The sequence below is a fragment of the Cricetulus griseus genome, chromosome 3, assembly GCF_003668045.3.
Source record: "Cricetulus griseus strain 17A/GY chromosome 3, alternate assembly CriGri-PICRH-1.0, whole genome shotgun sequence".
Taxonomy (NCBI): Eukaryota; Metazoa; Chordata; class Mammalia; order Rodentia; family Cricetidae; genus Cricetulus; species Cricetulus griseus.
The window spans coordinates 193695809-193722577 of NC_048596.1; the positions used below are offsets into that span (position 1 = coordinate 193695809).

Genomic DNA, 26769 nt, shown 5'->3' on the forward strand with positions numbered 1-26769 from the left:
TGGTCCTCAATAAATGTTTATTGGCCACTGGATGATTGAGTGACCAGGTACTCAAACACAATCAGATGTTGGGGCCCTGCCAGGTTCTCTCACCCTTCCCAGGGGAGTCCAGGTCTCGCTTCCAATGTGCTCTCTGGGATTTGGTGGACATGTTTCCAAAATTTACAGCTGAACCTTTGGGGAAGCAACCTTCCCAGCGCCAGTGTACTGTGAGGAGGAAGCCTCCCTCAGCTTGTCCAGCTGAGGCTCTTCCATCTTGGATGATACAGCTCAGGAGTGCTGGAACTCGGATGAGAGATGCTGAGAACTACAAGCTGATTTCAGTATTTTCTATCATGTCGGGAAAGAGGAGTGGAGCAAGTGGGAATTCCAAGGGAAAAGAGACATGATCTCCCCAGAGGGAGGAGGCTCAGTGGGCAAGAGCAGAAGCAGCCTACTATCATCACAGGTCTTTGGTTAGAGACAGAGCCTCAGAGGGAAAATGCTAACAGGCAGACCTGGAGAGGCTGGGCCCATGACTTCAGGGTTCCCAGGCTGACCATGCACTGTGTGTCCTCACTAGCTGAGGAATTAAGAACACCTGCCTTCCCAGGTCCCTGGTGTCTGGACAGTGGTCACTGCAGCAGATTCTCCGATATCCCAGATAAAAGAAGGTTCTGGAGACTTCACAAGGAGACCCTGGGAAGCCCAGGAAGCCCTGAGACTGAGTACTTTGATAGAGCAGCAGGGATCTGAGATTTAATCTGATTTGGAGGGTTGCCCTAGAGAAACTGACACACACACAGGAGATGGCATCAGCAATGTCTGCTTCAAGGACTGGGGAGATGACCCCGTCGGTAAAGTGCCCACTGTGCCAGCACAAGGACCCAGTTCAACTCTCAGAACCCACATAAAAAAGCAGGGGGCAGTGGTACAAATTTATAATCCTAGCACTGAGGAAGTGGACACAGGCAGGTCCCAGGGGCTGACTGGCTAGCCAGTCTCATCTGACCTAGTATTAGTGAGTTCCAGTCCAGTGAGATACCCTGTCTCAAGAGAAACAAGGAAGATGAACCTAGAGACATGACACCTAAGGTCATCCTCTGACCTACACACATGGGGTGGGGGTGGGGCAAGGAGGAGGAGGAGGAGGAGAAGAGTTGTATAAGAGACAAACGAAATAAACTAGAACAACGTGAACCAAGAGGAACCACACATCTCAAAAACAAAACAATGTTAAGCACAATGCTGCAAAAAGCTAACAGTTTTTTAAAAATGTGCTGTGGAATGACACATAGAAGACAGCACCATTTACATAACCAAGATCACACAGGCTTAGGGATGCACAGAAAAAAGGCAGGACTGAGGACCAATATGATTAGTAAACAATGAATTTCCAGCAGCAATAAGCCCAGGAGGCCATGTTACACAATGTTACATGATTTTAAGACACAGGTGAGTAGTGACTCCCTGGGAAATTATCACAATATTCTTTATTCTTTGCTTGTTTGTTTGCTTGAGACAGGATCTCATGTAGCTCAGCAAACTTGCTAGGTAGCTAAGGGATGACCTTGAATTCCGGATTCTCTTTCCTCCATATCCCAACTTCAAGGATTACAGACATAAGCCACACAATCCAGCTCTCTTTATCCTTGCCTGTAGGTTTGAAGTGTTTTGCCATTTTAAAAATTGGGCTAACTAAGTTGACGTTCTCTGCACCAAGGAGGGGTATGGGATCAGAAACCTTCCTGCCCCAGGAACTGGGCGTGATGACCATGGTGGACCTGCCTCAATGTCCTGCTCAAGAACTTGGTGCCATGGACAGAGACTGACTTCCCCACATGGAGGTGACCCAGGCCATATCTGAAGAATATCAGAATCTTCCAGGATCCTTTGCTGTGTACAGAAGACCAGCAACCACTCTCTGCTTCAAGCAGAACTGGGGAGCACTGGGGTCCTACCTGCCACCTCATCCTTGATGCTGGCCCAGCCGCATTCTCTCTCCAGGTCTGAGGGAGGCCAGATGTCCTGGGTGCAAAAATAGGGTGTCTGGCGCCCATAGAAAGCATCCTGGACTTGGATGACTTCTCCTGAGCCACAGTGCATGGTGGCGTTGTGGCCCTCACAAGCCAGGCTGCGGCCGACCCCTGCAACAAAGGGAAGGTGACAACTTAGTAACACGCAATGAGCTGGGTAAATACTGCACCATGACTGTGAGATACAAGAATGCAGTGGGAGTGGGGCCAGCTGGAGACCAGGAGAGGTACAGAGAATGGTACAGGCAGAGACAGGCGTTGGAAGACCCAGAGATGGAAAGGGTTAGAAAGTCCCAAACGAACAAGGTGGTGACAGGGAAAGTCTAACAGACAAGCTGTCTGAACAGGAAGATGAAAGGCCCAGAGAGGTAGACACTGCAGAGAGAGGAAAGTAAAGAGACCCATGGGAGAGAATGAGTTAGGAGAATTAGAGACCACAAGAAACCTATAGAGATGGCGATCAATAAAGAGAGAAAGTTAGAGAGGTGGGACCTGAAGGGGGAAGAAGGCAGGCAGGGGGAGAGGGAGAGACAGGGAGGGGGTCCCCACAGGACCAACTCACCAAACTCACAGATGAAGGCAAAAGCCTGGGAGCAATCCTCCAAGGCAGCCCACTGAGATGAAGGGCCACTCCTGATGTAGCCGCAGGTCCCTGGGGCAGGTGTGGCCTGCCCTCCCTGCCAGTTGCTGTAGTTCACACTTGTAGTGTCCAGCCAGGTCCCAGAGCCTGGATTGGAAACATGTGCAGGAGGGTTTGGCCTGCAGGAGTCCCCTCTTACCTTCCCTAATGCGGAGAGCTCAACTCCTAGTATGCCATAAGTGCTCAATCGATGCCTCTCTTCCACACACCAGAAATTGGGTGTGTCCTCGTCATTAGTTTCAAACGTTCAGACATAACTAGACACCCATAATGAAAACCCATAAAAAAGTGATGCTATCTAGGTGTGGCAACATGCAGAGCCCAGAGTGTGCCTTGGTGCTCACAGTAGGTGAACTCCTGAGCAGGGTGTCTGCAGATGTGTCTAGACATCATGGGTTAAGTTCATACAGAAGTTTCTAGAGCTTTGAGAAGATTGCTGGAACTGTTCATGTGTGAGACTCGGCAACCTTCTGGGGAAGGTTTCCCCTCAGAGAAACCCATCTGTATCTCCCTTGGGCTCCCTGGGCTTCTGCCATGCCACAGACAGCATGGACCCCAGAACAAGAGGAATACAAGCATGTTTTTAGACCATCTCTCTGCTAGTTGCTGTAAATTAATTATTTTACCTGATCCACCAAACAACTAAAGAGGAGGGTCTCCTCCTGATCATTAAAATTAGGACATGGTCATTTGCCCTGTGGGGTTCTGGGTGAGAAGCAGCAGTAAGTATTTCCCATCAGACACAGCTACAAAACACCTACCTCCCACAGTCTCATTGGGTGCCGAGGTTCCTGTGAGTCCGATCCACCAGTCTCTGTCCTGGGTAATGTGCTTCTGCAGGAGCTTCTGGGTGTCTTCATCACGAATGAAGACCAGATGGCCTCCTCGCCCTTCACACCAGCCCTGGGCACCGTGGAAAGTATGCCCCAGAGGCATGAATTCATAGCAAGTGTCTCTGAAGAACACCTGGCTCCTTAAGCAGGGGTCGTTTCCTTCTAACTTGGCCACAGCAGCCCCAGTGCTCAGTGCGAGCCCCAGGAGCAACAGACCTGCCATGCTCATCCTGGAACCACGGCCAGGACTGCACGTTGGAGTTCGTTCCTCGCTCCTTCATATTGTGCCATCCCCACAAGCACCCACCATCCATCTTCCCGTCCTTCTTTGCACCAAATAATAACTCTCTTTTGTTTATGAGACAATGGCTCAGGATGAATGTGTCTGTGTTTTGGCTTCACACAACTCTTTTCAATGCCTGTTTGAAAACCAATTCATTTTCGAATTTCTTCCAGAGAAAGATAAAGTTGCTATGATATCTGTTTGATAGATTCTTTACCATTCATTTTTTCTGCCATTACCTGAGTACACAGTGTTTCTAGAAAAGCCATCAGCGTGTGGCAGATATGTGATAAAACTGGTATGAATGTTAGTAACGGGATGGCACACATACAGAGTGGTGCCTACATACAATCTCATTGTGTGGAATGGCATCTGTGCCCAGATGATAACGGCCTTCCCCTAGTGTGGCCAGAACCTGATGAGACAAACAGGTCCCCTTCTGACTCATCGTGTTATCACTTATACCGCCTGGAGGATAAAACTTCCCTACAAAATTTATTTCATGTCATCATATAACCTTTTATTCAAAACTCAGACCTACCCATCCTTACCCATCATCTAAACTGTCTGGAGAGTGTCCGGAGTCTGTGGCTAAAATTTAAATGTCTTATTTGTACACAAGGCTGATTAGTCTGGCCTCTGACAATATTTCAATCCTTCCTGCCTACCTCCTTATCCTTTAAGGCTTAACTCAAAACCTACTTCCCGAGACTGGGAAGATGTCTCAGTGGGCAAGAGCAGACGTGAGCAAGCCTGATCCCCAGAGCCATTGTTCTAATCCAGATGTGGTGGTGTGCATATTTAATCCCAGTACTCCTACAGCAAGGTGGGAGGCAGGGAAAAGTCTTCTGGAAGAGCAGTATATATTCTTAACTGCCAAGCTCTCTCTGCAGCACCTGCTTTCCTTAAAAAATGAATTTATTACACCCCTCGCCCTTCTCCCCCACCCCTCTCTCTCTCTCTCTCTCTCTCTCTCTCTCTCTCTCTGTGTGTGTGTGTGTGTGTGTGTGTGTGTGTGTGTGTGTGTGTGTGTGTGTGTGTGGTTTCAGACATCAAACTCAGGCTATCAATCTTGAGCAGAGAAAAACTTGAACAAGTTGCTCTCTCCTACTGCTGTGTGGGCCTTCATCTCTGAACCATCTCTCCCCTCCTTGTTTTTTGAGATGGGAGCTCTCACAGAACTTGGAGCTCACTGACTAGACTGACTGGCCATTGACACACACCCCCACCCCCAGGAATCCTCCTGTCTCCACTTTCCCAGGGCTAGGTTTGCAGACACGCATCTCTCTATACTCGGCTCTAACATGGATCTGGGGGCAGACCTCATCTCTTCACTCTTCTGTGACAAGGTACTTTGCCCTCTGAGCTGACTCCCCAGCCTCATCGTAATTATGGCATTTCATCTTCATCTCCTCACCCCACCCTTGGCAACTACAAACCTATATTTCTGTCTCTAGATTTGCCCATTCTGAACACTTCATAAAAATGAAATCTTCCAGCTTATCACATGCTGTGCCTGGCTTCTGTCACTGAGCATCACGTTCTCTGGGCTCACCCATGTTGTAGTGTGTGCTCATAGGCACTTATACCATTGTGGCATGACTTTGCAGTCTACCAAGTTCACACTCAAGTGGGGCTGTAGAAGGTTTGCTCGCTTAGCAAGTGGGAGGCCCTGGGGTCCATCCCCAATACCATAAAAACAGACACACACACAAAAGTTCATGCTAAGGAACTTTGCAATTGTGTTACAAAAAACATGGCAAAAAAATCATACAATATTTTAAGAAAATTTACATTTTTTAGATTTGTGTATTTTTAATTTTATATTTATTATTTACTTTGTGTGCATGTATGTGCATGTATGTGTTACACCTTGAGTGTGGTGGTTTGGGGACAACTTTGGGGAGCTGATTCTCTCTTTCCACTATGTGAATCCTCTGGGGGTTGAATTCAGGTTGTCAGGCTTGGTGGCAAGCTCCCTTATACTGACCCATCTTACTAGCCCTAAATATTATTATTATTATTATTATTATTATTATTATTATTATTATTGGCTATGGTAGTGGCAGTAGTGAGGAGTGCACATGCCACCACACACATGTAGAGATCAGAGGACAATTTGTGGAGTCAGACCCACCTTTACATGTGTTCCAGGGATCAAACTCAGATCATCAGGATTGAGCAGAAATCTCCTTTACCTACTGAGCCATCTCACTGTCCCCAAAGCTTCTGGTTCTATGCTATCTTGGTAGCACACAGCTCAGGCCACTGCTTGGCACACCTTATACTACTTCCTTTTTATATCTCTGCAACCCTTACAGGGATAGACCTCACTTTCTCCATCTTCATGTAGAGAACATGCAGGGTCTATTTCTCTGTGTGTTTCTTGGGGGATGGGACAGCATCTCTTTAACTTCATCTATCCAGTGACCGGCCCATTGGAGGATTCAGTAGATGTCTACCTGGCCCCAGCTGTCAATTTCTGGTACTGATCCTTGCCCGCCATCTCCGTTTCTACAGAGTCCGAGGAGCAGTGCTGCCAGATGGGGAGGACAGAGACAGGAGCAGGGACAGGCTGAAGCAGGGCAGGATATGGAGTCACTGGGTGACTCAGAGGCTGGAATTCAGACTGGGCAGAACTGGTCTGTTATCTGCAGAGGCCAAACTTCTGGTGACTTCCATCAGTAAACTATGTGAAAGTCTGCACGCAATGATAGTGTATCTCCTGGGTAAAGGCTTAGTTTATACATCTAATGAGATGTGCTTGGGGACTTCGGGTGACACATGAAAATCTGCAGGCTAAATTCCATTTTGAATTTTTTTGAGTTTTGATAAAATGTAGGCTACCAGCCTTGGGATTCTTCTTGGTGAATTTATCAACTTTCACTGTCTTTTAGCCTATGAGTCCATGAGGCCCACGTTTCTAGTAAACCAGGACACAACTGGCCTCGTGTAAGCTTATTTCAAGTGACCCAATCAGCCGTCTGAGCCTGTACGAGGACTCCGCAACATGAAAGGAAAAAAAAGACAGCATGTTTGCTTTAAAAGGAGCATTGGGTCCACAAAGAGAACTCTAAGAGGCATTGGGAAATGGCTTGGTTGGTGAAGTGCTTTGCCAACAAACATGAGCGCTGAGCTTGGTCCCTAGCACCTGTGTAAAAAAGGCAGGCATGATGCTATGCGGTTATAATCCCAACCCTGGAGAGGTAGAAACAGACAGACACCTGTGGCTTGCTGGTCAGCCAGACTAGACTATTTTTGTGAGTTCCAGGTCAGAGAAGTCCAATCTGGTCTAAAAAGGAAAAAAAAAGAGGTGGGCAACACCCCAAGTTGTCCTCTGGCCTTCACATGCATGTGCATGAGCACACACAAACACACAAAAAGAACCATTGTACTATGTGCACTCCATGGCTCCCGTGTTTCATTCCCCCGAAGCCAACACAGGCAAGGATTTATTGTAAGCAGTCTATGTGGGAGGAGACCCAGACACCACTGGCAGACCCTCCATAGAAACCTGTTTATTGAACAAAGCATCTCTGAGATTCTTCATTAGTCTAAGATGGAAGGGGTGGGGGCCCGTGTACATGTTCTCTTGAGGACAGGTGCTACCCTGACACTAGTGTGTTCGTCCCACATTGTGCTCTGCATTTCCATCCAGCGAGCATAGTCTGCAAGCCTTTTCTCTGTGTTGTTAAAGATCAGGGTCACTGTTGTTACCATGGTGATGCTCGAGCCTCTCTTCTCTTGCTTGTATGTTTGGAATTTTCGTTCAATTTTCGTTTGTTTGCTGTTTGGTTTTGCTGACCAGAAAACACCTAAGAAGATCAATCTCTCAGGCACTGTATAGGGCCCTATCAGGCTGAACCTTAACTTCATCCTTATGGAGGGCTTCTGCAGATGAGCACTGGGGTTCTTGGCCTCCCTCCTCATGTGTGACAGAATGGAAGGACCGGAAGTCAGTATCTCTCAGGAGAACACAATATGACCAGCCAGTGGTTAATAGTGTCAGCTTGACAAGGTCTAGAGTATCCCAGGAGAAAAACATCTAGGTGTGTCTGGGAGGGATTATCTATATTAGGTTGATTGACCCAGGAAAGACCCACCTTAAATGTGGTTAACACCATCCCACAGGTTGGGGTCTAGGACCAAATAAAAAGGAGAAAGTGAGCTGAGCACCAGCATTCACCTCTCTGCTTCCTGACTGTGGACACCATGTGACCAGCCAGCTGCCTCCTGCAGCCATGACTTCTCACCATGGTGCACTGTGTACCCTCAAACTGTGAGCCGCAATGAATGCTTCCTTTCCATAAGGTTCTCTTGTCAGGGATTTTATCTATCACGGCCATAAGAAAGTGAGTGAATACAACTTGACCTCTTGAAGACTCACCTGAGACATACTCATACACACTTTAGAGACTAGGAGCAAGCACCTCAACGAGGCTGAGTTACTGTATGGGCCTAATAGTGTGTCATTAATATCTTCTTGCCATTGTTATTTACAACGTCTTACAGGCAGCATCTTTTTTCTCTTTTTTCTTTCTTTCTTTTTTTTTTTTTTTTTTTTTTTTTTTTTTTTGGTTTTTCGAGACAGGGTTTCTCTGTGGCTTTGGAGGCTGACCTGGAACTAGCTCTTGTCCAGGGTGGCCTCTAACTTACAGAGATCCGCCTGCTTCTGCCTCCCGAGTGCTGGGATTAAAGGAGTGTGCCACCAAAGCCCAGCCAGACAGCATCTTCTAAAGGCCATTAATAAAGTCACAGGGCCCACTACGTCTTCATTTTGTTACTGATAATCACTTTCCTTGATTCACTTCCTAAGCCCACTGCTGGGATCTCCTGAAGAAATCTCTGTCTTTGGGGCCTACTTCTGGCAGGGAGCAGAGTGACATATTCACACAGGCATACTGCCAGAACCAGGACACCAGGATTACCTTGCTAGAATGCCCCTGTGATTGTCGCCATGAGCTCAATGCTCCATTTAAACTAATTAACTCCCCCTTGTGACTTGTGCCACCAATCCCACTTGAAGACTCTGCTTGGCATATTGATCCTAAGCACATGTTCCCAGCTGGGCAGTGTTTGGGGTGTCCTCCTGTTTTCCTTGATTCAATATTTGGGAACCATCTCTGAGGAGCAACTGGTACCAACTTCAGCCTTGAAATGATGAGTGGAATCCTCTTATTTTTTTACATTAAAAAAAAAAAAACCTTGGCCGGGCAGTGGTGGTGCACACCTTTAATCCCAGCACTCGGGTGGCAGAAGCAGGTGGATCTCAGTGAGTTCGAGGCCAGCCTGGTCTATAAAGTTGTGTTCCGGGACAGCCAGGACTGTTATACAGAGAAACCCTGTCTCAAAAAACAAAAACAAACAAACAAACAAAACCATATCTTTATTTTATTTTGCTTGCATTGTGTCTGTGTGTCATATATGAGCCTGGTGCCTGAAGATGCCAAGGAGAAGAGAGCATCAGATTCCCTCAAACTAGAGTTACAGGTAGTAATGAGCTACCATGTGGGTTCTGGGGGCAGTATGTGCTCACAGCTGCTGAGCCATCTCTCTAGCCTACAGTGTGTGTGTGTGTGTGTGTGTGTGTGTGTGTGTGTGTGTGTGTGTGTGTGTGTGTACGCCATAACACATATGCAGATATCAGAACATATCTTACAGAGTTGTTTCTTTCTCCCAGAGATCAAGCTCTGGACATCGGGTTTGGTGGCTGAGCCATCGCATTGGGCCCACTCATGATTTTTTTTAAAGATCACTGAGTAGATAAGCCCTCCAGGCTTGCTAACATGTGCTTGCCAGCAGATTTCACAGGATAACCTGGACTTTGAAAGACTAATAATACAGTGGCTGGGTGTGGTGAGGACTGCTTGTATCCAAGTGCCAGGGACACCAGAGACTGGCAGATCTCCAACTCTAACTGGCAAGTTTCAGGCCAGAGAAAGACCATGATTTTTTTTTAAAAAAAAATAAAAGGTGTGAGGAATGACACTCAAGGTTGTCCTCTGGCCTTTACCTGTGCATAAATGTATGCAGCACACACATAAAACACACACACTCAGAGAGACAGAACATAAGGTGGATGTTGGCAACAGGGAATGAGCTTATAGGAAGAGTCAGAAACAATCTCTCGGTGCCAAAGCCTTGCTTCTCATTGGTAGTCCAGCGCCCACAGAAACTACAGCCACCGCAGTTACCCTCCACAGAGTGGTCTGTCACACCTTTGGACATGCTGTTTCCTCCACCAAGGTCGTCTCTTCAATGCTTGTGTGCCCATGCTCTTTCTCTAGGATAGCTCCAACCCTGACTGCCGCACACCCACCCCCCCAATCCCCGCTCCCCCGTAGGTCTCACAAGAGCTAACTGACCCTTTTTTCCTGTCCTCATAGCAGCTTGATCTTTTCCCATCTTGGCATGATTTGAAGGTATCAGCAAGCTTTCAAAGAGGCCAGGAGAGCACTCAGGAGAAGCTAAAAGCATCTGGATGTGGGGATAAATCTACCATTGCTTCTGCCCATGTTTACATTGTCCTTGCTTCCTCACTCTCGTGGGTTGAATTGTGTCCCTCAAGAAGATCTGCTGTATTGTTGCTCCATGGCGCCTTTGAGTATGACATCATTTGGAACCAACTTTGCAATGGAATCAGGCAGAGATGAGGCTGCATGGGGGTAGAATGAGCCTCAGTACAGTGTGACCAGAACCTTCATAGTGCAATTTGGTCATAGAGACATGGAAGAAAGAACGCCACATGGACATGGAGGCAGAGATTAGAGCACTGCATTTATACGCCAGGGAGCACCAAGATGGCAGGCACATGGTAGAAGCTGGGAGACACAGAAATGACCAAAACCCTCCAAAAGATCAAGGCCCTGCTGACACCTTGATCTCCAACTCAAGGCCTTCAGAACGGAAGGTCAGTTTCTGTTTTTAAGATGACCAGTTAGTGGTGCTCTGCACAGGTCACCCAGGGAACCAAGTGCAGTGGCCACAGCACAATGAGCTCTGTGTCTGTTCACCGAGTGTCTATTGAACACCTACCATGTGCCACACACACAGTTCTCTTCCATGAGGGCAACTGTGGGGACTTTGCCTTTCACCTTTAAACCCAAAAGCCAAGATGTGATGTTATCTGCCCAGCTTATCACCCTGGCTAATTAGCAGCACCATATAGAACTTAACTTAATTGGAAAACTGCAAAGTAATTTAGATATGATAACACTATCTCCAACAGGGAAACATTCACTCCCCTATGGGCAACGACTTTGAGCAAGAGAAACAGAGTTGCAAAATAAGACTTTGGCTTTTTTATAACACATTTCGAATTTTTTGTTGATTTCAACTTTGAATTTGTGTGTGTGTGTGTGTGTGTGTGTTGTTGTTGTTGTTGTTGTTGTTGTTGTTGTTGTTGTTACTTTACAGGACTATTCTCTGAGCCCAGCTGCTGCCATCTTCAGAGTGGGCCTCCTCCCAAAAAGACTATTACATCTGGACCTGTTGACTGTCGATGTTCCTTCTTGGAAGGAGAGCACAGGGAAGAGCACAGCTGATTATCCAGCTACCACTCCCAACCAACTGTATGTAGTTATGCCCTAACTGCACATGGCCTCGAGGTCTCTGAAAGGGGCAAGAGAATGTAGGTGGGGATTAGAAGAGGGAGCACCCTCAACCTGGTGGCAGACCCTCCAGGGTGGCCACTTTAAGGTCACCCAACCTCCTGCCTATAACTGTAATCCCTCATCCAGTGCTCTGTAAGTCAACCTGATATACTCATTGGTTCCCCAGAATAAACATGGGTGGATTGGCTCCTGAGTATATCATTGTGCAGGTCTCCCCTATAAGTATGTGCTTATGTATGAGTGAGTACACACGTGTGAGGTTCCACTTGATTTTTGGCCTGGAGTTCACCAAGTAGGCTAGTCTGGGTTGCCAGTGAGCCTCAGGGATCCCCCTGTCTCTGCCTTTCCAGCTGTCTTGCAACTCACTCTGTATACCAGGCTGGCCTCGAACTCACAGAGATCTGCCTGCCTCCCGAGAGCTGGGATTAAAGGTATGTGCCACCAACTCCTGGCAACATACCCAGCTTTTTAATGTGAGTTCTGGGCATTGAATTAGGTCCTCCTGCTCACATGGCCAGCATTTTTCCATCTCCCAGCCCGCCATGTTTACTTGTTAACTTCATGAATCCATCTGGTGGGATAGGCTGTCCCATGAAATGGGATACACACACACATACACACGCACTTGTATACACACACACCGCCCCTCCCACTGCTCAGATTACTGCAGTGCTCCAGTGGTCAAACTTTCTACCCCACCACAGAGTATGATCCCCACCCATATGCAAAAGTCAGCAAACCTCATAAAGTACTGACTGTGAGGGGATGAGGTATGAAGCACGGTGTGCAGACACTAAGCAACTGAGTGTTAATCTGCTTCCCAGGGCAAACTGGGGCTTTGTACATGCCAAGCCATCCCTCTTGCACAGGCAGATCCCAATGAGGCATCTCTGTGTGTCCACCAAGGCTATGGAGGAAGCCCAAGCAATGCCCAACTGCTGGGAATCTCTGTCCTCCAAGCATAATGCCCATTACCATCTTGGAGCAACTGTGGCTACCTGCAAGCAAGCCCTCAGCCCTCAGCAATGCCAGGCCTGTGGTCCTGGCATGAGATGCTTTTGTGCAATGCCAATCTTCCTCTCTGTTCTTCTCATTTCCTTTTTTTAACAACTCCAGCCTTCATGCCTTTGACATGTTGACAATTTTCCTCTCCTCTCCTTTCCTGTCAACTGTTCTCTCCCCCTACGCCCCACAGGAAGCAACACTTAGCTTCTCACGGTCAGAATGCCCTGCAGAGGGGCTGTGCTGGGGGAAACCTGAGGCAGATCAGCTCTTCCTCTGTGAGGTCCACCCTCCTCTTCTTCTCCAGTGGGTTGCACCTCATCATCCTGCAGGTCTTGGCTCAGTCGCCAGTCCTCGTGGAGGCCTGCTGTGTTGGCCACAGTCTTCACCATGCACTTGTGGATTTCCTGCTCCTTTCTTTTGCCTTCAGTGTGGAACCACTCCTGCTGGGACAGGGGTGGCCCACACTCGTGGAACTGAAGAATGAGTGACTGAATGTGTGAACCAATGCACACTTTTGCCTTTCTCAGCCTTTGACATTGTACCCCCTACACTATGTGTTAGTCATAATTACCCCTGCCCCCTTAGTCACATGTAAATGCTATCTTAATAACTATTCTGCTAGCTCGGGGCTATCAACAGAACTGTCTGGGAATATTCTGTTACTGTCCAATGGATGGTTCCAGATCCCTTAAAACATGGTTGGTATGAACCAGGAACTGACTGTTTAATTTAATTCCATTATGAGCCCTTCTGTCTCTTTGAAAGGGTTTCGTGTAGTTTATATGGAACTGAAATTCTCTACGGAACTAAGACTGACCTAGAACATTAATCCTCCTGCCTCCCCGTCCCCAGTGGTGGGATTGCAGACATACACCACCACACCCAGTTTATGTGGTGCTGGGCCTCAAGCCAGGGGCTTATACATGTATGTTAGGAAAGCACTGGACCTGAGAGCATCCTCATCCCCCATTGCAATCCATTCATATCCAAATTGAATGACCACATTTGGCTATTAACTGTCACCTGAGTGCCTGCATTGGACACTGTCTCCCCAACTTAGATCCCATTGTCTATGACACAGGAACAAATTTCTACAAACCCTTTCTAGTTCAGTCCTAGTCACTTTTTCTCTCATCCCAGAGCGGGTAGAGACTCAAGTTCAGACAGAGTTAAGCTACCATGGTTCGTTCAATGCTGGCTGCTGAGAGCATCCATCTCATGGGTCTGTTTTGACCAGGGCAAATCACTACCTGTACAGCTCCCATGAAAAGCTGACTCATAGAATGTGCTCAGTGTGCCAGGCAGTGATGGCACTCGCCTTTAATCCCAGCACTCGAAGGCAGATCTCTGTGTGTTGCAGAGCAGCCTGGTCTACAAGAGCTAGTTCCAGGACAGCCTCCAAAGCCACAGTCTGCATTTGCATAGTATGCTGCTAACATGGGAACTGGCTACCCTGCTCTGCAGGGTAAATTGAGATCTCAAGGGGCCATAATTATTTTTTATTTTTGTCTAATAATTTGTTTGTTTACTTATTTATTTATTCCTCTGTTGTGTGGGAGGGTGTACATGCACAGTGCACATGTGGACGCCACGGGACTACTTGTGGGAGTCAGTTCTCTCTTTCCACCATGTGGGTCCCAGAGATTGAACCCAGGTCATCAGGCTTGGTGGCAAGGGCCCTTTACATACTGAGCCATCCTGCCCTCCCTCCCAGGGTCACAATTATTAAAGCTCAGGCTGAGTTTCAAACCCAAGTCTTCTATCTTTTAAGTGAAAGCTTTTCCTTCTCACCCAATAGTATAATTTTTCTCCTGATCCATCTGTGTATCCCAGATACCTATACAAGGATATAACTTTCACAGCTTGGAATACATAATTCTGGCATGAATGCATGTGTTTGGACATGACAGCAGCATAAACAGATAGTTTATCAAGGGACTTCCTGGAAATGTGGGGTGGAGGGAAGTGCTTTCTAAGAAAGAGAGAAAGGGCAATGGGCTTTCAGATTCTAATGTCATTGCACGCTATTTCATAGCTAGGGCAAAGATCATTGCACCCTACTTCATAGCTAGGGAAAAGCAGGCTCAGAGAGAGTAACAAGACCAGCCCCACAGACACTCCAGCTCATGTCAGTCAAGCTCCGCATCGCTTCCTGTCGACGGGCTCCTCAGCTCCGCTGTGCACAATACAGTCATCTGGAGACATCACTGGCCTCTGGCTCCGCTGAGATTCTGAGTCAGTGGGTCTGGAGCCCAGCCCAGTGCCAGTGCTTTGCAAAGTCTCACTAGGAGCTGGCAACATGCAGCCAGGGGAGAAAGCACAGCCTGTTCTAGAACTCTCTGAAACCCTGAATGATGACTCTTATCTCAGCCCCCACCCTCCTCCACAGCTGGGTATGTGAAGGCAGGCACCATGGCCTTCTCTCCCTCTCTCCCCAAACCACTTGTGTGCATCTGTGTGTGTTTGCAGGTGACAGATATGCATTACATGAGCAGGTGTGCATTCACATGCAGACATGTAGCCCAGAGAACAATTCTGGCAGTTGCCTTCTCAGGTACCAACTGCCTTATTGTTTATTTATTTTTGAAACATGGTCTCCCCTTGGTCTGGAATTCACCAAGGAGGCTAAATTGGTTGGCCAACAGCGAGGGAGCCACCTGCCTTCACCTCTGAGCACTGGGATTGCACACAGGAAGCACCAAGCCTGGCTCTTTTTTTTTTTTTTTTTTTTTTTTTTTTTTGTAACATGAGTTCTGCAGGTGGAACTCAGGTCTGCCTCATGTTTGCAAGTCAAATACTTTACTGATCAAGCCATCTACCTACCCCAAGCCGTCTTTATTTTAAAAGTTCATTTAATTACAGAAAACAGAAATTGTGCACATCTGTACTATCTAGTGTGGAACCCAGCTTGACCTCAGCTGTTACTCTCCCACTGAAGGCCTCACTCTGAGCAGCAGGACTCAAGAGTTCACCAACTCCCACCCACTCTGGAAAACTCAATGTAGATTTTTAGGCAAGGCATCATATCAGGATATGTGAACATCAGGGAAACTGTAGAGCCAAAGATGGCCATGGTTTCTCCCTCTTAATAGCCCGACTTGAATTGAAGGGTTTCAGTTGAACTGGCCATCCAGCAAGCCCCAAAGATCCTCCCACCTCCATCTTCCAGTGCTGGGATTTATGTGGGTACTTTGGGTAGAACTTGGTCCTCATGCTTACACAACAAGCCAAGTCCCCAACCCCTGAAGCTGTTTGATGTTTTAATTACTCTTTGGCTCCTGATTTAAAAAAAAAGAAAAAAAAAAGCCTATTCTTTCCTTTCTTTTTTTTTTTAAATAGGTATGTAACACATTTTTGTGCCCTTTTTCCAAAAAGGAAACCAATCAGGTATCTGTTCATATGATTTTTAATAGTGGGAAGGAACGTATACACACACACACACACACACACACACACACACACACACACACACACACACACACACCCCACTCTAGTTTGCAGAAGGTAAAAATGTCACCAACACACACCATGCAATAGTGTGATCAATGCATTTGATGGTCCCCTAGCTTCACTGGTCCTGCATATCTCCCTGCTCCAACCATAAACACACCAAGTTTCAGAATGGGCTAGCTCAGGCAACCTAACTCAGCAGAATGCACCAAATCCTCTCCACCAACTTAAAGCAGAGCCTCCCTGGGTTAAGATAAAAGTGAAAGTGGAGAAGAAGAGTTGGAAAGATACTGGCAGGGTTAAAGATTAGCAGTAGCACATGGCTTGGGAACTGACCTTTGACCAAACATTGTATAAATTACCCAGCAGCTTCCGGCTGCAGGCAGAAACACTTTGGAAGGAAGGAAGCAGAGGGAGAGATGAAAATGTAAAGAAACAGAGGGCGGGAAGACAGGAGCACACGGGGCATCATGTCTATTCCCATAGCATCCTCTTCACTGCCACCCACCAGCTCCATGGAGATAATATTTGGCAGGAATAAGAAAGAACAGCTGGAGCCGGTGTCAGCCACAGTGACAGGTGAGACTTCTGTGTTTGATGGGCATCTTTTTTTTCTGTGTTATAAGTTGCTTTTGGGAGCCTAGAAATGTGTTTATGGGAACAAGATAAGCCAAGACCCCAAAACAATCTCTGATAAACTGTGTATGTTTGCGCTTGGTAACTCAATTTCCAGGGAGAGACCTGTTCCTTTTCACTGTCTCCAGAAGAGTACTGGGAAGTCTCTGATAGCCACAGTGCAAGTGGGGAGATCAGGGGACAGCTTGCAGGAGTGGGGTCTTTCCACCATGTGGGTCACAGGAATTGAACACAGTTGTCAGGCTTGGATGCAAGTGCCTTTACCTGCCATGCCATTTTGTTGGCCCTCAGGTGGAGTTTTCTAACTGAGAAATTGCATTAGAATTTGAGTATGTTACCCTCAAGGTTTTTTTTTTTTTTTTAAGTTTTTACTATCTTCAATCATGTGAATGTGTCTATAGCTGAGTGTGGGTATGTAAACAGGAGTACAGGTATCTGGGAAGACCAGAGGTGTTAGATACCCTAGAGCTGGAGTTACAGTGGTTATGAGCTACGGTGGGTATTGGGAATGGAACTCAGACCCTCTGGAACTGGAAGAGCAGTGTGTGCTCTTAACCACTGCACCATCTTTCCAGATCCTCTCAACTTTTCATAAGGTAGAAGTCTTAGTCAGAGTTACTAATGCTATGATGAAACTCCAGGACCAAAGCAACTTGGGGAGGGAAGGGTTTATTTGGCTTATTCTCCCATATCACTGTTCACCATCAAAGGAGGCAGGACAGGAACTCAAACAGTGCAGGAACCTGGAGGCAGGAGCTGATGCGGGGGTCATGGAAGAGTGCTACTTACTGGCTTGCTCCCCATGGCTTGCTCTTCATAGATAGTGGAGGGAGAGAGCTGCCCCTGAAAGTTGTCCTCTGAATTCCACACATACTGAGGACAAAAGTCAACCTTGGGTGCCATTCCTCAAGATGCCAGCCACTTTTTTTTAATGAAACAAGATCTCTCACTGACCTGGAGTTTGCCCATTTGGCTAAACTGGCTGACAAGTCGCAGGAATCTACTGTCTCCACGTCCCTAGCATTGGGATCACAAGCATTTCTTTTTTTCCTCGAGACAGGATTTCTCTGTGTCGCTTTGGAGCCTATCCTGGCACTCGCTCTGTAGACCAGGCTGGCCTTGAACTCACAAAGATTCTCCTGCCTCTGCCTCCCTAGTGATGGGATTAAAGGTGTGCACCACCACCACCTGGTTCATGCTTGAGTTTTTTATATGGCTTGTGGGAGCCAAGGTCGGAACCTCATGCTTGTGTGGTAAGCACTTTACCCATAGAGCCATCCCCTAGCCTCTAGGGTGTTCTTCCATGCCTTAGTGGAGCCAATGTTCTCCCTCACGACTATCAGGGAAGCACTGGGCTGCAGCACTGCCTCTATAGAAGTGTATTTGGAGTATCTATTTTTCTTTTAAATCTCCTTAATGGACAGTGAACAACTTCAGGCTAGGGATGGCATCTACTCTTGGTCAACTTCAGTGCTAGCAAACTACCATCCCTATTGTACTTTTTCTAGAAAGAACCATGGGGTAAATGGACACACAATGAGTAGTAGTATGCTCTAATCACTTAGTTCCTTTCCAACCTCCCCCACACCCTTTTGAGATTTTTTTGGTTTGGTCATGGAATCTGGCAACTAAACAGTTTATCTTTCAACAGGCAAGATTCCAACATGGCTTCAGGGGACCCTGCTTCGAAATGGGCCTGGGATGCACACAGTGGGGGATAGCAAGTACAACCATTGGTTTGATGGCCTGGCCCTTCTCCACAGCTTCTCCATCAAAGACGGTGAGATCCCAGCATGAGTTTGCTATTGTCATGGTAACAAATACAAGGCAGACTCAATGGCCTAAAACAACAGGAGTTTCCTCTCTTTCCATTCTGGATGGAGGGGGAGGGCGTAGTCAAAAGTCTGAAATTGATCACATTGGGGGTAATGTCAGAGTATTGGCAGGGTTGTTTTCCTTCTGGAAGCTCTGAGGAGAACCCATTGCCTTGCTTTGCAAGATTTCAGAAGTGGCCTGTACCCGTGGCTTGTGGCCCCATCCCTCTCTCAAACCAGTGGCAATGTATCATGCATGTTTTTCAGTCTGTCTCTTCTCCATTCATGTTCCTTCCCTTTTCCTTCTCTCCTCTCTCCTATTCCACCTCCTCCCCTCTCCCTCTTCCTTTTTCTTCTCCTTCCCTTCCTCCCTTCTTCCTCCTCCTTTTCTATCTTCTCCTTCCTACTCCTTCCTCCTCTTTTCTCCCCCAATTCTTGCTCTCTCACTCTCTCTCCACTCATCAGTACAACTTCTTTGACCACCCCCCTGACTGTCTCCCTCTTACAAAGACTTTATAATGCATCACGGCCAGTCAGATAGCCCTAATGCTTTAACCAAGAAGACCCACAAAGTCCCTTCCGTCGGATGCAGGCTGATCATGGGGAGAGCATTACCCAGCCCACAGCAAACAACTCTGGGCAGATGCACAAGGTTCTTTGTCATTTCATCTTACGGTGGAATCTGCCACAAGATGAGCAGTCACAGGGAAGGTGACAGGCTGGGGACTCAGACATGCCTCTGATCAAAACAGGAGGAGACCAGACGAAAAGAAGCCAGTGAAACACACTGCTTGACCTAACCATCATAGCGGTGTGTCCTGGGTCCCCTCCTACCAGGTTCTCCCACATGTGCCACCCGACCCTCTAAGTGTCTTCTGATTGCCAATCAGGCCTCTCAGCTCCTCTGGGGCCTCTGGTGTCCCCTCCTCCACTGTGTAACAGTGGAGGTACAAACCCAGAATGTCAAGTTCCCCCTGCCTAACTCAGATGAGGGCATGCACAGGAAAATTGGGGTCAGGGTATAAGAAGGAAATGGGCGTTGTTCATTTTGTCTTGCACATTTTATAGTGGGTCTTTCATTCTTTAGGTTTTTGTTTCATTTATTTTAGTTCTCATACGGGCATGTATCAGATGTTGAACCTATCCCCCATACTCCTCTAATACTCTCTTTTTCTCTCCCTCTCTTTTATCCCTTTTGTTCCCCTAGACAGTTTCACCTCTACATAATTTTATGTGACTATATAAGATTTGGGAACCACAAATGAGAGAAAACATACAATATTTATCTTCCTGAGACTGACTTAATTAATTCACTTAGTAATCCCACCTCCGTCCATCTTCCTGAAAATGACATAACTTCATCCTTTACAGCTGAAAGAAAATCGAGTTGTATACACATACCATATTTTCTTTACCCATTCTTCTGATGTTGGACACCTAGGCGGGTTCCATAACGGCTATTGTGAATGGAGCAGCAGTAAACATGTATGTGCAGGTGTCTCCAGGATGTGTTGCCTTAGAGTCCTTTGGGTAAATACCCAGGAGTGGTATAGCTGAGTCCTCTAATAGATCTAGTTTTAGTTTAGTTTTGTGGGGTTTTTTTTTAAAGATTTTTCTTTAATTATGTGTATGTTACTGCATCTGTGTGTTGGGGGGTGGTATGAACATGTGAATGCAGTACCCTAGGAGCCCAGAAGAGGGTGTGGGGTCACCTGGAGCTGAAGTTACAGGGGGTTGCTGGGAACTGAACTCGGGTCCTCTTTAAGAACAGCACTCTTAATTGTGGCTCCATCTCTCCAGTCCTTATTTTTAGTTCTTGAGAAGCCTCCAACTGACTTTCAAAGTGGTTGGACTGGTTTTCAGTCCCACAGGAGTGGAACCTGGCCAAAACTCATTAGTTTCATGACCACCATGTTCACTGAGCTGAGATGGAGTCTCAGTGTAGCTTTGGATTTTATTCCTCTGATGGTCAGTGATGTTGGACAGCTTTTCATACGATTCCTGGCATTTCATGTTGGAATTTCATGCTTTACAAACTGCCTGATCATTTTATTAGCCCACTTCTTTTCCTAAGAGAGTGAGGGGCAGGGTGGAGGTGGTGATGCTCACCTTTAATCTCAGCACTTGGGAGACAGAAGCAGGAGAGTCTCTGTGAATTCCAGGCCAGCCTGGTCTTTTGGAGCAAGTTCCAGGACAGTTAGAGCTACATAGTGACATCCTGTCTTAAAACAAAAACAAACAAACAAAAAAAGGAAGTGAGGGACTGGAGAGATAGCTCAGTGGTTACGAGCACTCGTTACTCTTGCAGAAGACTGGGTTCAGTTCCCATCCCCCACATGATGGTTCCTAGCCATCCATAACTCCTGTTCCAAAGAATCTGACGCCCTCTTATCATCTCCATAGGAGCTGCATGCATGTGCAACACATATATCCATGCCGGCAAACACTCACACACATAAAATAAATAAATATTTTAAAAAGTGAAAAGGCAGAAAAATAGTCTGTGGTCTTCACCAAAGACAAATAGAAGTTAATGCTTAAAAAAAAAAAAAAGTAAAACCCAAGCATGATGGCACACCTTTAATCCCAATGCTTGGGAGGCAGGGGCAGGTAGATCTCTGAGTTCAAGCCAGCCTGGTCTACATAGTGAGTTCCAGGACAGCCAGAACTACATAGTAAGACTCTGTCTCAAAAGATTAAATAAATAAATAAATAAATAATCAAGCAAAATAGAAAGTTTTTGTTTAAAGTGGTGGCAGTGAGTGATGTCAGGTCTCTGTCGGCAAAGAGACTGTTTCTAGGAGACAAAGTCATCGCCCTGAGATTTGAGTGTTGGTGTGCACGCTTATGTGCATGTGTAAGAGTGTGTATGGTATGTGCGTGGGTGGTTTGTAGTGTGTGTATGTGTGTGTGTGGTGTGTGCTGGGGTGTGTGCAGGCACACAGTATTGTGGTGTGTGTCAGAGTGTATGGTACACAGAGTATGTGTGGTATGTATTGGAGTGTAGTATGGTGTGTGTCAAAGCGTATGGGTGTGTACACATATGTGTGAACGCATATTGGGGAATGTGGGTATACATGTTTGGGTGTGGTGTATGTTGGAGTAGGTGGGTGTACACAAGCATGTATGGTGTGTGTCAGAGTGTGTGTGTGCACATGTGTTTGGCTTATGGTGTGTATGTGAACACACACCCTCTATCACAAGACTATCAGACTTGACCCAGTTCTTGAAGACACCAGGCAGGAGACTTCTGTTTGCTGTGTCCCTTCAGATGGGGGTGTGTGTGACTGACTGGGGGCTCGGTAAAGCAGGATGGGCAGCGGCTGATGACTTTAATCTCACACTCGTAGCCTAGCTTTAAGCCTGAGCACTTCCAGAGCTACTTTCTCTCAGTGCCTCCAGTGCTCCCGAGATCCTACAGCTCCATGTTTATAGGGAGTGGGAGGCCTGGCCTGAGAGTTTACATTTCAAGTGAAAAGAATTCACCTTTCAAGCCAAGCACTGGGGCTCAAAGGCCCTTTAACCAGTGCCTGTGGATGGTGGCATCCAGAAAGAGTGACCAAAGAAGGACAGGCTGGCTCTAAAGTGGGTATTTGTTCAGTGATGTGCTTGGCAGAAGACCAACATCAGGCTCACCCCGCCCCAAGGTGAGCGTCCAGCTTGAAACATCGAGGGTTTTCCTTAACCATCTAGAATTTCATCAGCCAACACTCTCGCGCGCTGGCGCGGATGGAAAGTGCCAGGCTACAGCTCAGCGGGGCTGGGAGGGTGGGGTGGACCGAGGAGCCCGGCTGCCCCTCCTGGCGCGGCCATGGAGTCCTCCTTTCTCCTGAAGGGATGGGCTGAGCTGGGGCCTGGGACGCAGGGGCCTGGGAGCAGGTGCGCGGGAAGGCGGCGCAGACCCGAGCGTGTGAGCGTGTGTGTGCAAGCTGATACAAGTTTCTTTTATCACTGTGACAAAATACCTGACAGAAGCAACTTCAAATGGAAGGAAGGATCTCTTTTGGGATCACAACTTGTCGAGGAAGGCCTGATAGCAGGAGAGTGAGGCACACTGGTCATGCCTTATCCACAGGCATGAAGCAGAGAGACAGAGGCTCAGGCTGCGTTCTCCAACATTCAGTTCAAGACCCCAAGGATGGTCCTACCCACATTCAGAATGGCCCTTCCCTCCTCAGTTAAGCCTCTCTGGAGACAGCCTCTAAGATCTGTCTAGAGGTATGTCTCCTAAGTGATTCTGAAGGTGGCAGTGAAGGCAAACCATCAAAACATATATGTTGTATACCCTGTAGCCAGGTGCCTCACAGCGTCTCATTGAAACGCTGACTCTAGGAGCCAGGAGAGGGCTACCTGAAGTTGATTACAATCTCATGATAGTGTTACTGTTATGGTCATCATTTCCCCTTAGGTGGAGAATGGACATGGTTTTTATTGAAATGTACATTCAGCCCTTTGGAGAAAGATATGGAAATATACCCCAGAAGGAAAAGCCAATTGTGCTCTTAGACGTCATCATCAGAGGGATTATCAGGGAAAGGGCTTGTCGTTGATATTGGGCTTCTGGAACATTCCTCAAATCCCCTTCTAAACTGAGATGTCACCTATGTGAGATGGCCCAATCATGGAATGTCACCCAGCTGCACATCTTGAGTGTAATTTTAGTAGAGTCAAACTGACTGTATGGCTAGGTTAAGACCCTGCCTGAGAGGCCGTTTCTATGTTCATTACCAGCCTAGCGATGCATTAGCACTCACTAGTTGTATAGCTTAAGATAGTTAACCTTCCTACATGTCAGTTTTATTAGGTGAGAATGGATCTGTGCTCACATTTGTACTTGATGTGTTAAGAAATTATACATTCAAGTGTTTACAACCTCTCTGACAGTGATTGACAACTTATGTTAGTTTTTTTTTTAATTCAGAACATTGCTTTTTATATTGTGTTTGTTTGTGGGTATGTGTGTGTCAACACAAGTACATGCATAAGGACACCTTGAGAAAGGGGGGGGAGGTCAGTTACCTCCTTCCACCGTGTGGGCTCTGGGGATCAAAATTAGGTCATCAGATTTGTCAGCAGGTGACTGGATGCACTGAGCCATTTCACCCATGAAACATCCCCTTCCTGTCCTTTATTTTAACCCACTGAATCTAATTAATACTGCCCATATGTGCATAGGCTTGGGACCATCCACTAGAGCCTGGGAAACTTACAGGGATCACACCTCTAGAGAAAACTGACTCTCTGCTTGAAGCCCACAACTGCCAAGAGTTCTTCAGCTAGGAGTGGGGGGTTGTGCAATCATCTCTGTGCACAGTGACTGGCTTGATGTCACGCAGGCAAGGCAAGCATAGCTGCTGGGTTTGTGAGTGCTCGGTTCTACCGAGTCTGAAGGCAATGTTTCACCTCTGTCCTCCCCAGCCTCTGGCTCTTAAAATCCTCCTGCTGACTTCCTCAATGCTCCCTGAGTCTACAGGAGAAAGGGTATGATACAGCTGTCCCACTTAAGGCTGAACAAAGAGTCACTAGTCGTTCTGGGTCTTGATGGTAGACCTTGGGAAGTTCCGATGCTCTGTGGATATACAGAATAGGTATTATGTCACCCAGACCCGTGCAAAAACATCTTCTCCAAGTAACATCCCCTTCAGAATCTGAATCCGGTATTATGTCACTCCCCCCACACCCAGATGCTACACATATGAAATTGCTGACACTGGCTGCTGAAGGTAGTTCCTCCAGCTGTGAATGAGGCTTCAGGGGTCAGCACAGCTTTCCCAACAAGTTCTCCACATCTGTGTCTTCCTGGACAAACACTTGCATGGGGGAAGGTATTGCCAATGGCTAGGCCATCCTGGGCAGGGTGACTGGGTGTTCCTGAGCCTCAAGTTCAAGTTCAACATCTGTCTGGGCTACATGGGACATCACACACACACACACACACACACACACACACACACACACACACCACAGCACATCCACATATTTTAATGTGTGAAAATGAACTTAAGATCTAAGCTCTCTTCTCGCATGGAAGAGGCTTTTCTGGGTCAGTAAACCTCCCTCTGGCCCCCAGGAAAGCCCCTAGGGTGGCTGATATCAATTTCAAAGTCCCAGAAGATACCAAGTTGACAAGTGTCTGCTTCTATTTCAGGGGAGGTCTTCTACAGGAGCAAATACTTGCAGAGCGACACCTACAACGCCAACATTGAGGCCAACAAAATCGTGGTGTCAGAGTTTGGAACAATGGCATACCCAGACCCGTGCAAAAACATCTTCTCCAAGTAACATCCCCTTCTGAATCTGAACAGATTTCATGCTGCTTTGATATCTTTGATGGTCAAAAATTTTCTCCCCTAGTAGTTTTCTTCAGGGTAGATAAAGCTCCGTGTGGCTAGCCTGGGACCATGGATGCTGTGTGATTCTTAATCATTGATAGCAAGGGAGGCAAAGAGAGGTTGACAAATTGTCAGATGTTCTCCTGCCTGGCTTGTAGGAGAGTGTTTGGGCACTATCAATCAAAATTACAAATGTATGTTCCCTTTTGGTCTAGAGATGCACTTGCTCATTTGGAAATGACAAATGGACAAAGTTATTCCTGGCTATATCATTTGTTATGTTAAAAGCTGCAAACAACCCAGATGTCATTGCGAGAAGTCTGGTTGAGTGCATGACAGTAAAACTGTATCAGAAAATGACTCGGTGAGGCAAAAAAGGAATGAGACTGCTAGTTATGCTGTACAAAAACAAATTCTAAGATGCGCTAAGTTAAAAAGTTGCTTGTAAGTTGCTTGTTTGTTTATTTGTAGAGTATGGTGGAAGACGGGTGGTGGTAGTGCACACTCTTAATCCCAGCACTCAGGAGGCAGAGGCAGGTGCATCTGTGTAAGTTCAAGGCCAGCCTGGTCTATAGAGCGAGTTCTAGGACTGTAATGATAAATCTTTCCGCCAAGCCACCCAAGCCCCGCCACCATGTGGATACCTGAAATAACACACAGAGTCTTATATTAATTACAATGCTGCTAGCCAATGACTAGGATTTCTTATCTGCTATCTCTGTCTGAAGTATCAACCATAATTATTAATCTATATATTTTATAAAGACTTATCTGATCGAGGACGCTGGCAGCATGCATCCTTTCTTGTCGGGCTCACATGACGGCTCCCATAAAAGAGAGGAGGAGAAAGAGATTGATTTCCTGCTTGTCCCTGCTTATATTCTGAGTCTGCCTGCTATGTCACTTCCTGCCTGGATCACAAGACTTCTCTTTACTACACTTCCCAGAATCTTCCTCAACTCCAATCCCATCTAACTTGCTTCCTTATTGGCCAATAGTACTTTATTTATCAACCAACAAGACAAACATATACACAGAAGGACATTCCCCATCATAGGACAGTGAGAGCTACACAGAGAAACCCTGTCTTAAAAATCAGAGAGAGAGAGAGAGAGAGAGAGAGAGAGAGAGAGAGAGAGAATATAGCAGAGAATGACATCTTCCCTTCCCCTGGCCCACTGTGCACATATGGGTATATGTACCTGTACACACAAATGTGCATGAACTACACATATACCACACACACACACTTTTATTTAAAGCAAGGTTCATAAATTTGTTCTCTGTTGAGGGAGAAAAAAGAAAGAAAGAAATCTAAGTATATTATTATTTGAACAGGGCATAAAGCGATCAGTTGTGGAAAGCTGATGAATGAGGGGGTGGGGAGATTTTTCTGGGACACATCTGAAGCCGTCTGGGATATGAAGCAGATGTGTGTGTTACACATCCAACAATTAAATTCTTGGCCAGAGTCAGGCCTGCTGCCACTATCTCCCTTCGGATACTTCAGACAGAAGAGAAGTGTGGAAAACTTCAGGGTGGGTTGGCCAAAGACAGAAAGATGTTTCTGGTTCTTTAGGGCTGACATCATCCATCCCTGGAACAGGACGACTCGCCCTTGCAGATGGGCTGAGCTGGGGAGGTGTCAACAGAGAAAAGGGAGTGGGCTGGAAGGACTTCAAAACCACACCTGGAGCAGAATCCCTGCAGTTATATCCTCTGTCAGAAGGCGGAGCACCACTCAACACTTGCATCCAGTGTTTGCCTTTGTACAGATCCTAACTTGGGTTCGTTTTCTCCCTGTTCGAAGTTTGCCATTTGGCAAAATGGACCATAATTCTTAACGAGCAAAAATTTGTTCTCTTTTTTGCCAAACTAGTTCCAGCACTGAGGATGTAGCTCAGTTAGTAGAGGTTTACACAAAGCCCTGGGTTCGATCCCAGCACAAGCTTAAACCAGATGTGATAGGCCAATGCTCCATGTCTGGACAGTCTCTCACTGCAGTCAGAGCTAAGCTAAGCCAGCAAGTCCCCAGCAATGCTCCTGTCTCCACTCCACACAGCTCTTGGGTTCCAGCCATGTGAGTGCCCATCTATCCAAGCACCCAAGAGGTGGTAGCAGGATGATCAAGAAGTTCAAGGACATCCT

At 46.8% G+C, this 26769-nt stretch overlaps 2 protein-coding genes across 5 annotated transcripts in view; one reads left to right on the forward strand and one right to left on the reverse strand.

Moving 5' to 3' along the window:
- Nucleotides 1-3729, reverse strand: part of Pkd1l2 (polycystin 1 like 2) — an 89237-nt gene extending 85508 nt beyond the window's left edge. For all 3 annotated transcript variants that reach the window (XM_035442703.1, XM_027410785.2, XM_035442704.1), the window contains exons 1-3: nucleotides 3417-3729; nucleotides 2578-2742; nucleotides 1941-2126 (exon numbers count right to left, since the gene is read on the reverse strand). In XM_035442703.1, the coding sequence (XP_035298594.1) occupies nucleotides 1941-2126; nucleotides 2578-2742; nucleotides 3417-3717 (652 nt within the window). In that variant the 5' untranslated portion in view covers nucleotides 3718-3729. The remainder of the gene's footprint in view (nucleotides 1-1940; nucleotides 2127-2577; nucleotides 2743-3416) is intronic.
- Bco1 (beta-carotene oxygenase 1) overlaps nucleotides 1-26769 on the forward strand; it is a 57341-nt gene that overhangs the window by 5485 nt on the left and 25087 nt on the right. The window contains exons 1-3 of one of the 2 annotated variants that reach the window (XM_027410783.2): nucleotides 16047-16418; nucleotides 18127-18255; nucleotides 24438-24567. In XM_027410783.2, the coding sequence (XP_027266584.1) occupies nucleotides 16310-16418; nucleotides 18127-18255; nucleotides 24438-24567 (368 nt within the window). In that variant the 5' untranslated portion in view covers nucleotides 16047-16309. Of the gene's footprint in view, nucleotides 1-16046; nucleotides 16419-18126; nucleotides 18256-24437; nucleotides 24568-26769 lie in introns of those variants that run through there. The other variant, XM_035442705.1, reaches the window with a different exon arrangement.